Raw genomic sequence first — 12,059 nt, forward strand, 5'->3', positions numbered from 1 at the left:
TCCAAGTTTCTTTCTATTTAAGGCGAGGAAATGTTTGGCTAGGGCTCAGTCGATCTTCACTGCAGTGACTAAGCACCTTAAGAAGTTCTCAGGAAAGCTAAGCGTGCTTCTTACACTTCAAAGTCCGGATTGACTGACTTTCAAAAGCTTTAGTGCTGTTAGAGGCCAAGCAGGGATGTTGAAGTCACTTCTGATGATCCATTTCTCATATACGCTGAGCATTGCAATAATTACCAAAAAATTTGCAGGGTATGCAAATCCCCTGCAGCCTTCTCTGGACACAACCAGTAAGACTTTTGGGGCTCATGTACAAACTAATGACAAATGTGGACCTTTCACTTCATCACCTACCCACTGCTCTGGATTATTTCAACAAATTTTAGAATGCATTATTCTGGTTCATGCGGGACTACAACCACTCCTTTCTTCTTCAAGATAACACTGGTGATATATCACCCCACAAAAACAAACAAACAACCCCCTCAAAAACTAACCAAGAAGGCTCATAATCATAGTGATAACTGTACCCTACAGTCATCTGTGATGTTGCTGTGAATACCTTGAGGCAAAAGACCCAACAAGTCTGACCTACACTAACTAATGGTCTGTGGGCACTGATATGTAGAACACTTCATGCCCCATTGTCTCAGACACCTATTAGGAACACTGGCTGTTTATGTGGTATCTGTAGAATATCAATCAAGAAATGAGCAAGTGATTCCCTCTCTCATTTTCTAGCAGCCTTAGATAACAAGATCAGTAAGAAATGACAGGCAAAGAAAACGTAAGCCATGTGGATTCATTTGATGGCAGGAATTTCCACAGCACTGCTGGGGCCTAAGAAACTTGAGAACATTTAACACTGGCTCTGTCCCAGCTCTGTCATAGTTGAGTACAACAACGTTGCACACTAGTTGGGTCTGACTGCTTCTTGTCCAGCTGTGCAAGATACTGGGCTTTGGACTGGAGTACAAAACTGGCAAAGTGATTTCTGACATCGGAGGCCGGAAGGTCTGAGTGGGTAGCACGAAAGAGGTTAAGCAGACGGTCTTGTTTGTGAAACAGGATGTGGTTATTGTGTAAGTGCTGGAGGGCCCAAAGAAGCTCTCAAATACAGCAGCTAAATTCTGAGAGATAAAGAGGATATTTATTGAACTACAATATTAAAAGGCCTTTTACTGTTCCAACTGATGTCCCAGTGAACCCAACAAATTTTTCACTAATTTGCTGGAGAAATGGAGAAATTTTTTTGACACATTTTTACAGGAAGAGCTGAAGTCCCAGAGAACATTGATTCCTTGAATGGCATTAACCTGAAAGCATGAGGGAGAGGAACTAGTGTTGGTCCAACCAAGTGTATATTGTATCACTTGCCTCAATGTTTTCATGTATCAATACAAGGTTGCAATAAGGAATGAGGTTCTCCTCTTAGCTACTAACATAAATCGAAAATCAAATCCAATCTTTCCTCTAAAAATGTACAGTCCAAATAAAGAATGCATTCATAGACTAAGTATATAGAAAGTAAGAAAAAGAAAGAGACTGTAGTATGCAAAAAGAGAGTTTTTAATGTCCTTTAATTTGTCACCCAGTTTTGAGGGGGTTGTTGGTGTGATTAATATTCCTATAAAAAAATCAGGCTAGTTATACTATCAAACTTGTATCTAGGAGTGTCTGCAGAGCCTGGCCTAAAACATACTGAACAGAAAGACTCAAGGAACTATAACTTACATTCTTAAAGTTATACGTGTACCTGTCTTTAGCTGTAGCAGCTTATATTTACCATTCAAACATGGCCGAGTTCTACCAGTTTCCTTCCCAGTGGAGTGTGTTATATTAAGCATGTGTGAATAGATGGGAAAATAGACATTACTTCTGTAACTTACACACAGTTAGCTAAAATAAGTTACAGATAATTAAAGACATGCTGAAACTGCACATATTCATCTCTTAAAATTAAGTTGATTTTCACATCAGATATTTACTGAGCCTTATTTAAGTTTACTTCTTTCTTTTTCCTAGGACTTTTGTCATCTTTGGAAGCATTCTTTCACATTTTACCAAGATGATCTCAGGAAATGTCCAACATTTCTGTCCTAGCAATGCAAGGAACAGCTCTGTAAGTTCACTTTGCAAGAACATGTGAACTGTCTTGGTTCCTTTCAAATGCTTGTACATCATATACCTGCTGGCAATACAGCTGTAAATTAACAAGAACTTACAGGTCTATGAAGAGTTTGTGAGATTTTTTACTTTTGAGGTTATGAAGATGGCTGCATTGTAGCAATTCCACTGCATGAGGATTATGCCCATCCCTCAGTGCACTAGGGCACTGGACACTGGGCTAACACAGCGTGTCTGGAAACACCACCTGAAAGGACCATTTTCCAGAGTGCAGAGCCTTCTACTGCTAAGGCATTCATGCTGAGGCTAGGAAATGTGAGCCAACGTCTTGATTCACATCTCTACGAGTTTTCCCTCCAAAAGGGATTGATCAGTTAATTTTAGCTGAAAAGAAGTTCAATAACAAGTCACAAATAATTATGACCTTCATGAATAAAGAAGCATGACGGAAACGGAATAATATCTACTGTCTGACCACTGACTATCCCAGACTAAAAGCTCACAGTAAAAGAAAAATAAAAGCAAATATAGAATACTTTAAAACAGGGGCTATCAGAACGAAGCGTTTGACTCTGTACCACCTGTTTAAACTGGTTTTGCAGACGTAAAAATGAATATAGGCACCTTCGTAACCCCTGCGCTCGCCTTGCGACGGCAGAGCTGGCCGTGACTCCGCCGGCCGGTGTTGGGCAGCTCGGCCGCAGCCCTCTGCCCAGCCGCACAGCGGGCCGGGGCCGCACAACCAGCAGGGCGTGAGAGGTACGGGGGGATCGCACCCCTCCTCTGGGCTCACCCGCAGCCCCGCCGCCGCTCCGCGCTGTCCGGGCTCCGGCGGCCGACGCCGCCCAGACCGGCCCCGCCGCGGGACCCGCTGGCACTGCTCCGGCAGCGGCCCGCAGCAGCCCCGCCGCCCGGGACGAGGCGCAGCCGCGGGGATCTCCCGCGGGAAGCCACGCGCGGGGCCCGGCTCCGCCGCAGCCGTCGAGCGCCTCCAGCGCCGCGCCGGCGGCTGGGACGGCGCTGCCCGCGGCAGTCTCTGGCCGCCACCACCTGTTACCTGCCGCCGCCTCCGCCCTGCCGGCGCACAGCGCTCGGGCCCGGCCGCCCCGCCGCGCCCCGCACGCCGCCCCGGCCCCCGCACGGCGCGGCGGGGCGGGGGCAGCGGCTCCGCCACATCCGGGCGCCGCCGCTCTCAGCGCGCATGAGCGGCCGCCCCGCCGCTACCGCGCCGGGCGCCGCGGTATCGCCGCCGCCGCTCCTCCTCCCCGGGGCGCTGCGCTCCGCGTTGTCAGGCAAGGGGGAGCGACCGAGAGGCGGGGGAGGCTCCCTCCACGGCAGGAGGAGGAGGAGGAGGAGGATGATGGTTGTGGGGGCGGGCGGCGGCAGGCACTGGCAGCAGCCGGGAGAAGCCCCGCTGGTGACTGGCTGGCGGCACACGCAGCTCTGAGGAGGAGGCGGAGGGTGCTGAGCCGAGCCGCGGGGCGGGCGGGCTGCTGCTGCTGCCGCGGGGGGAGAGGCTGCGGCGGCGGGAGGGGACCGGCACACGCACGCACACACGCGCGCACGCACGCGGACGGGTGACAGCGGCGGCCGCCACGATGTGAGGGGGCCGTGCGGGGGGCGCGGAGGCTCCGCGGGGAGGAGAGGCGAGGCGAGGCAGCCCGCACAGCCCCGGCGGCGGGAGGGGGCGGCCGGGGCGGGGCCGGCCGGGCCCGGGGCAAACCGCGTTCCCCGGCGGGCAGGGCGCGGGGCGGCCGCGGGCGGCGAGCGTGGGACCGGCGGTGGCGGCGCTCGGTGGGCTGACCGACTCCTGTTTGCTTGGCTCCAGTTTCCGTCTCCGAGCCCGCGGGCCCCGATGAGAAGCGCCCCTGCGCTGCCGGACTGACGGCTCGCCGCCCTCCCCGCGGACGAGGAGGAGCGCGGCGCCCCCGACCGCGGGCCGCCCCTGCACCGCCCTCCCCGGCGGGGGCTCGTCTGCCGCCTGCGGGGCGGGCGGCGCGGCGGTGACAGCGCGGCGGCGGCGAGGCCGGGGGAGCGGGAGCGCCGCCGCCGAGGACCATGAGGAAATTTAACATCAGGAAGGTGCTGGACGGCCTGACGGCGGTCTCTGCCGTCGCCTCGGCGTCGTCCGCCGCGCAGCAGCAGCAGGCGGGGAACCGGGAGACCGAAATCCAGGAGACGCTCCAGTCCGAGCACTTCCAGCTCTGCAAGGTGAATGAATGCTGCAGCCCCGAGCCGGCGGGCGGCCGGGGAAGGGGGCGCGCCGCCGCGATGGGCGCTGCGGGCTTTGCTCCTCCGTACCGACCTCGCCGAGCCTGCCCGCCGCTCCTGTTTACTTGTTTGGATTGATTATTTCGGGGGCGAAGACGGGAAGAAAGCGGTGGGTGTAGCTGTACAGGTCTTGCTGGATTTCTTTAGTCATCTTTCTCGGAGAGTTTCGGGATTTGTCGTCGTCTAGGCTCTTTCATGCGAGTGATCCTGACAGTGCTCACTAAGGCTTCGTAGAAAGAGTTGGATGGATGGGGGAAGGAGTGGTACTTAGCTGTAGTGCAGATCTGATTGTCGCGGCATTTGAGTAGAAGCCTCTGCTAATGGGCCCGAAGGACGGGGAATCTATCCCTCTGCATTATTTGGAAATCATTTATCCTCTTCCTTTATGCCTGAAAAAGGCTTTCGATGTTTGTGGTCGTTTCACTGCAGTGTTTTGCCAAGTTGGTGATGCTGCTATTGCAAATCCTGTCTAGAAAAGAAGTTCCCGTTTATTTATTTGCTTGTCTGTGATATGATAACTGCAGTTTGTGTCTGCACAGTTCAGAAAATGATGCAGCGAATTAACCACCAGCTGTATCAAGAGGAATAAAAGCTGATTGGAATATCAATACTCATTTTTATCTTTGCGGTGCACTCATGGCCTAACTTGACATGGATGAGCTTGTTTGTGGACTCTCCTTGGGTTTTTTTGTGTATTGCAGGCATTTCTGCTGCTTTCAGGAGTTGGTCACAAAGAATGTGGAGAAGAGCAGAGCTGTTGCCAGTTAGACTTTATTCAGCTGTGAAATACAGAAAGTTGTGGGATATGCCTGCAACTTCAGGGAAGTACAAGGAGTATATCAGAAGCTTGCTGTGCGTTTATGAGGTCATGAAACACCTCTGCTTTAAACTAAAGCCTTAGAAATGGAAAAGCTAGCGGTTGTATGGCTTAGGATGTGTGCATTTAGAGTGGAAGTAAGAGTAGGTGACACCTGTATTATGTTTTCAGTTCTGATTAATTGCAGCCTGAGAAGATGATTGGAGTCATTGCTTGGTCAATTACCAAATTAGTCTTGGCTAACCGAAAAAGCTAAATGTGCCAATAGCTCCATATTAACAAAGAATCCCATGGTTGAGGGGGCTTGCCTTTGTTCAGTGAAGTATTTTTTGGTTTGGTCAGTTCTCGGGCTGCCTGTTCTATTTGAGGGAAGTAGAGGATGAGAGATTGATTCTGTCAAGCTCAAGTTGCTGTTTTTTTTCTTTGCTGATCTGAGAGAGGTTGCACTGTCATGTTAGGTCTATTGGATTGAAATTGAAGTGATTCTCAGAAAAGCAAGTCTACTAGTTTATAATAGTTCTGATGATAAGTCTGGCTCTGTTGCCAAACTTGCTAGGAACATCTCAGATTTTAATAGTTTAATGTCTTTGTTAGAGCTGAAAATAAGATTAGTCAGGGAATGAGGTAGATGAAAAAATGAAATGCTGAGTTGATACAGTCTTTATGCAGAAGAAATGTTAGATTCAAATTAAGTTTCAGGAAGTCTGTATGTCTCTTGATGCTCGAAGATGAATGAGTAATTATGACTAAAAAATCTTTTGTAACTGGTTCATGTAAGGCAGGTGATTTTCTCAGTCTGTGATTAAATTGCTTTGTAGTTCCTTTTTAAATTGAGATTAACATTGAATCGTGTTCTCTAACATACAGTCTTGATTCTGTTTATTTTTGGTATCCTGCTTGACCCATTGTTACTGCGCTGCTCTGACTTGTTAGACTGTACGCCATGGTTTCCCCTATCAACCTTCAGCCTTGGCATTTGATCCGGTTCAGAAAATACTGGCCATTGGGACTCAGACTGGAGCACTAAGGCTGTATCCTTTTGTACTCTGAAGTGGATTTAGCGCACCTCACACAGGTGATGTCTTGATTCAGCTGCTGCAACCATTCAGAAGTCTGGTGGGAACCAGGTATGCAGGAGAGGAGTAAAACAGCAAGCTCTCTTTGCTTTTGGTGGGTGGCTTGGTTGTTCTGGTTGTTCTTTGTGTCAGTTTAAGTTGTGTAAATGATGTGAGGTACGGCTGCTCAGTTGCCATTATCTCAAGGTAATAGATAAATTTTGTAGAGGGCTACTAGTGTGCTGACAATTTACAGCAGCTGACTGCAAATCTAAAGAGAGACGTGGGCTGAGCTCTGTTTTGTTGTTCTGCTCTGTCCTCTGGGGTTGAAACATTCTGTGCTGCTTGGTGAGGTGGTGTTTGTTTGGTTTTTTTGTAGGGTTTTTGGTTGGGCTTTTTTTTGGGTGGTGGGCTTGTTCTTAAGATAAATTTTGTAATGATCTAGTGACCTGATGCTACTTCTGTGTTGCCAAATGAGGTTTTCAAGTGGGGGCAGTAAAAGGTACAGGGATTGTATCTTGCTAAAAGCTTCCAAGTGAGAGAGAGAAGCAGAATGAATTTGTGAAGTAAAGCACTAGTAACCCTGCTTCTTTTTGTTCACTAAAAAGTGAACTACCCATATGTTTATAGCCATATGGTACCACAGCCATATGCTACTATCCAAGCCATGTAACAACATATGTGTTTAAACTTTTATTTTTAAAAGAAGGTGTCCTGTAGAGTCTTTAATCCACACTGCTGTTGTCAGAACCTTTACTTTTCAGCATAAGAGAATGAATTGAATTCTTTGTTGTCCTGAAACGGACTGAATTCTAAACATTATGGGGAAGGCTTAGGCCATCTTGCTAGAGAAATTGACTTAATCCTCTTTAAATTGTAGGTAAATCTAACAATTTCCTTTGGTGTTTATATTAGTCTCCAAGTAGACCTTTTTTGTTTCTTTCTGGTATATCACTACCCTGTCTATAAGGTTAATTGCCATAAGAGGGTTTTAAAAGTTGAAGAACTACAACTGAAAAACTAGATTTCTATTATGAATGCTCCAGATTTCTTAACTCGGAGCATGAGGAATAGGGGTAATAACGGAATGTTCTTAATGCCATATTTGAAACTACACTTAATTTAATAAATTTTCTTTTTTAAGAGGTTATAATGTTGACTTAAATGAAGAGTGATCTGTGTGTGGGTGGTGTTAATTACGCTCATATTGGTAGAATAGATGAGAAAGCAAAAAGAGACACAGAAGTTAGAACTTGGTTTGGAGGCAAAGAAGAGATCAAAATGTACCTGTTTAGAGCTTACTCACCTGTAATTTTGGGCAACATGATGTTGCAGTTTGGGTAATGATGACTCAACAAAACCTGTTTCTGGGCACTCATCCATGGCTGCACACACCTGTGAATTCTTGGAGTAGGAATTGCTTTCTAAATAATTGAGAGAGATATTGCAAGATTGTTTGGGAAGAAAGCATTACTGTGAGAAAATGACAGAAAATGTGTTTTCTTAAGGAAGGGAAGAAGTTTCTTGCAGAGGCTGAAATGTTAGTGCTCCTCTAACTTGATGAAGGCGAATATGCTTCTAAGTACTTTGATACAGCTCTTGATTCCTGGAAGAACTGGTTAAAAGCCCTCAGCTGATAGAGTAGCCCTATAACCAGACAGCACTGCAGAATTTGCATCTCCTGTGATTACCTCCTCATTGTGATGGAGGAATGCAGGCAGAAAGAATAGACTCAGACATATTCCCAATGTAAAAGCAGCCTCTTACTTTATGCTGGTTTGAGAAGAGTGGGTAAGAGTGAGGCTTGCAAGAAGTGCTTATTTCATTCTATTGCTCAAAGATAGAGCCAGCCCTCAGGATGCTTTGCCTGCTAAGGTTTTTATGAATAATAAATTGTGCGCAAGGGTTCATTAAAGTGGGATCCACTTACTCTTTAAAGCTGGAAAAGTGTTTTTAATTGAAATGAGGTGTGGACTAGAAAGACTGAGTGTCAGTAAAGTATTATTCATTGAAAAATCATAAAAGTGCAATGGAAGGCAGTCCTAATTTTCTTCTGTGTTCATGTTGTGAGAGTATAGAAGTAAAGGAATGATAATGTTTCTTTCATTGCCTATCAGCAAATGGGAGGTGGGTATTAGTGTTTTCCTTGTGTTTTCAAGTAAAGGTACATATTTTTATGCTTTCTTTTGCAAGTAATCTGAGGAATGGGGAAACAAGTTTGGGTTTTTTTGGAAAGGGTATTAAAGGTAAAATATTCTTAAATCAAAGAGCGAGAACCTGTTTGAGATTTCATTAATATGTGAGGAAAATAATGTTACAGTCCTAATTTGGTTTTGGACTATTTATCAGACTCTTTACAGTGGTTCTCTGTATTTGATCAGTCTTCAATTTGGGTATTTTAAATTCTGAACCGGTATTGTTCAGAACAGGTTAATGTGAGGAGTTTTCTCTTTATGAGGCCTCTGTAACCACTACTGGAAGAACAGGGTGACTTCTTATACAGAAGTACTAAATGTTTGCAGTGCTGTTAAAATTATTTGTAGAAATAGAACTGAAGCTTTTTCTGAATAACCAAAATCTGTGGTTACAAATATACTGCCAGTTAAATGACATCGTCTTTCTTTATCTTAATGGATAAATATACTGAACATCAACACTGTATTGAATTCTCTAAATCCACAAAGTAATTATAAAAATGGAAGTGCCTAAATTATAGGTGTCATGTTGCACTAATGGGATTAGAAGTACTACTCTGTTAATATTTTTGCCTCTGGGCTTGATGGGTGTAGTTGGTAACACAGTATGCCAGAGGGGCAACTTTGTCATTCTGTGCCCATGAGCAGCAGTTGGTTGTGGATCCTGCAGTTTTAGGTGGGAGAGAAGTCCATAAAAATACTAGGAAGAGACTGCTTTTAGTGTAAAACTTTAACCTTATGAGTCATGAAAGTTAGTTTGTGATTATTCAGTGGTTTAGCTTGAGCAGTGTATCCCTTGTATCCATTTTAAAAAACTTGATTAGTTACTAAGAAACATTTATAACTCTTATTTAGCTAGCAGATTTAAAAGCAAGATTTTTGGAGGCAGACAGATCCATAATTAGAGAAGTATTTCCTCACCCCAAAAAGAACAGTTTTAGCTATTAATGACACAAGTTTTGTTCTGTTCTCACCTATGAACAACAGCTTGGTTACTTTACGGTGTAGAAGGAAAAGTTACAAAGTGAGTAGTTTAGTAGAGTAGAAGCCTTGAGCAGCCTGATGTGACCCTCTTCCTGACACTAGGATCTGTTAAAAACTGTTAAGCTGTTGGATTCTGTTTTCTGTGTTGCAAGGGAAATTGAGGGATGAGGAAGACACATGGGCAGAAGCACTCTGTTGAGTGACATAAAACCTCAAATAATTTCTCACAAGTAGTGGCACTCACCTAGGCATGCTGGTCCAGTTGTTTCTCTGAGTTTGTGATGTGGTTGGAGGAAACGTGTTTCAGCTTTGGGTTTGTGCGTTTGAGGTGTGTGAGTCTTGGCTGGTTGCCTGCTTCTTGTGTGGCAATTCTGCCTCAGGCTCCCTCTCCTCTGTGCTGGATTTTTGTGGGTATGATCCTCCCAGGGAACACCTGTGCTCGTTATTGATTTCAAACTGCTATGGTCAGTGTAAGCTGCTGGTGGCCTCTTTTGTCACTGCAAGTCAGTATCTTTGGTTTCTTCATACTTAGAGGGATTTAGCTGCTGTTACCAGGGTGGCTTTCACCTCTTGATCTACTGTCCCAACATGTGAGATATCAAGTAGGTAAAAATTCACCTGTGCTTTGCTTCTTTTCTGTGCATACCTGAACCATTACAGTGGGACATACAGTCCTTGGTCTTTAGAAAGTTTTGTGCATAATTGGCTGTGCTTTGTTTTCCCAGCAGATATCAAAACCTTCTAATGAGTTAGAGTTCAGTTTATCTGCTCAAGGTTTAACTTGGTGTAATAGGTTAGACTTTACCCCGTGACGTCCTGACAGTGCTCAGTGTCATAAGTAAGAGCCCTGCTTCTGTGCTCCTCGTTGCTTTTGCTCTTCTATTTAGAAGGCCCTCTGGAAGCGTAATGTGATCTGAACAGGGGGGTGTGTAAACTCTGAAGAGCCTAGAGAAAGATGTAATGAGCTTTTTCAGGATTTTTTTTTTGCCTTTGGGATGGTGTTTCCTCAGAAGTTTGAAGTCCAGCCCCTGTACAATTAATAATAATAGTCAGCTGAGTTTTTTTATTTGCTTTTTTAAGGTAGAATAATCTTCAAAGCTAAAGCACAAATATTGAAGGAATTTTCCTGCTGTTTAACTGCTCCATCTTAAACAAGTTTTTTTCATTTTTCTGCACTTTAATTTTTCTATAGCAAAACTAGGACAATATATCAAATTAGATGTTTTGTCATAGTCTCCCAACATAAATACAATATCTACTGGTGCTTTGTGTCTTAAAAATACGCATTTGCAGCATGAGGTTCAGCCTCTCTCGATAGAGAAAGTTCTAGAAAGGAAGACCATTTTCACTAGAAAAAATTGAGAATTAAGGGAATACCTTTAAGAGTAAGTGTTGTACCTTCCACACAGACCAGATTGTGCCTCTTTATTCCCAAGCAGAATAGGTTATTAATTTAAAGTTTGGCTTTTTTTTCCCTCTTGCAAACCAAGTTCACAGGAAGGAGAAAAATTAGATTGTTCATCATTCCATCATTAAAAATCTGAATATTCCAATCATCATGAATGTCAGTATCTGTTAATTTCCCCACAGTCTTTTCAGCACTAAAAGATGACTTATGCAAGCAAATGGCTGAAGTTTCTGTGTGTTTGGGATGTATAAATCTTGTTTTCTGTGATTTCCATTCTCCAGCCTTTTTGGAACTCACTTTTTTTTTTTTTTTTTTTTTTTTTTTTTTTTTTTTAATCAAATTAGCTCAAAAGCCTGGGTATGTGGTTCCATGCAGTCAGTTTCTGATGAAGTGCTTGTTGCAGCATCTGGATAGCTTTGCCGTAGATGTATACTACAAAATTCAAGCAATTTGGTAAATTCTCTGAGACTCAAACAAAATAGGATTTCCAAGTTCTGATGTGATTATAGCCATTAAAATTATTTCTCCTTTGGATCAGTCAGACTTTGCAAGGCAGTCTGACTGATTTTGTTCCTTATGGAAATATCAGCTTGAGATATTTGTATGTTGGGGTTTTTGCTTTTTGGGTATTTTTTATTGAAGTAGTTCTATACTTGCTCTTCTCTGTAGTAGCTCTACACTTGCAGTAGGACAGTGGCTGGGGTTATTTAGAGTATGCAAAGATTTCAGTTTTTTAAGCAGAGCATCCAACTGATGTTGGCACATTTTCAAGTGAACCAGATGAAGCTGGGTGATCCTTTCTGACCTAAATTACTCTGTAATTCTGTTGATTCTGTGAACACACCAAATTTGACCTGAACTACTCTTTCTTGGATTGTCAGGGTCTTTTGGCATTTGTACACTGAAGAAAATGGTCTCAACCCTTGTCACTGGTGTTCTGGTCTTTGAATAAATATGCCTGTTTTGGGAAGAGTGCTTCATAAAGCTACTAAAAATATTGCAGTAGTGTCATGTCAAAGACACACTGATTATTTATTATTAGGAAAATGTTTATTGTTTACCTTGCCACTCAGTTCACACAGAGTAGTTCAAACAAGAAATCTACTCTTGTTAAACCATATGTTAATCTTGTCACATTTCCGTTTCTTTTAACTCTACTGCATTTGTTGTCATATCATCCAGCGCTTTGTTCACGTGGCTATTGT

At 44.4% G+C, this 12,059-nt stretch overlaps 1 protein-coding gene across 16 annotated transcripts in view; it reads left to right on the top strand.

The window, feature by feature from the left end:
- Window positions 1-3,430: 3,430 nt before the first annotated feature.
- Window positions 3,431-12,059, top strand: part of STXBP5 (syntaxin binding protein 5) — a 105,767-nt gene continuing 97,138 nt past the window's right edge. For 7 of the 16 annotated variants that reach the window (XM_038134093.1, XM_038134095.1, XM_038134094.1 and 4 more), the window contains exons 1-3: window positions 3,438-3,724; window positions 3,953-4,335; window positions 6,146-6,243. In XM_038134093.1, the coding sequence (XP_037990021.1) occupies window positions 4,183-4,335; window positions 6,146-6,243 (251 nt within the window). In that variant the 5' untranslated portion in view covers window positions 3,438-3,724; window positions 3,953-4,182. The other 9 variants (XM_038134085.1, XM_038134090.1, XM_038134089.1 and 6 more) reach the window with 5 other exon arrangements.

Source organism: Motacilla alba, chromosome 3, assembly GCF_015832195.1.
Source record: "Motacilla alba alba isolate MOTALB_02 chromosome 3, Motacilla_alba_V1.0_pri, whole genome shotgun sequence".
In the NCBI taxonomy this organism is placed as follows: Eukaryota; Metazoa; Chordata; class Aves; order Passeriformes; family Motacillidae; genus Motacilla; species Motacilla alba.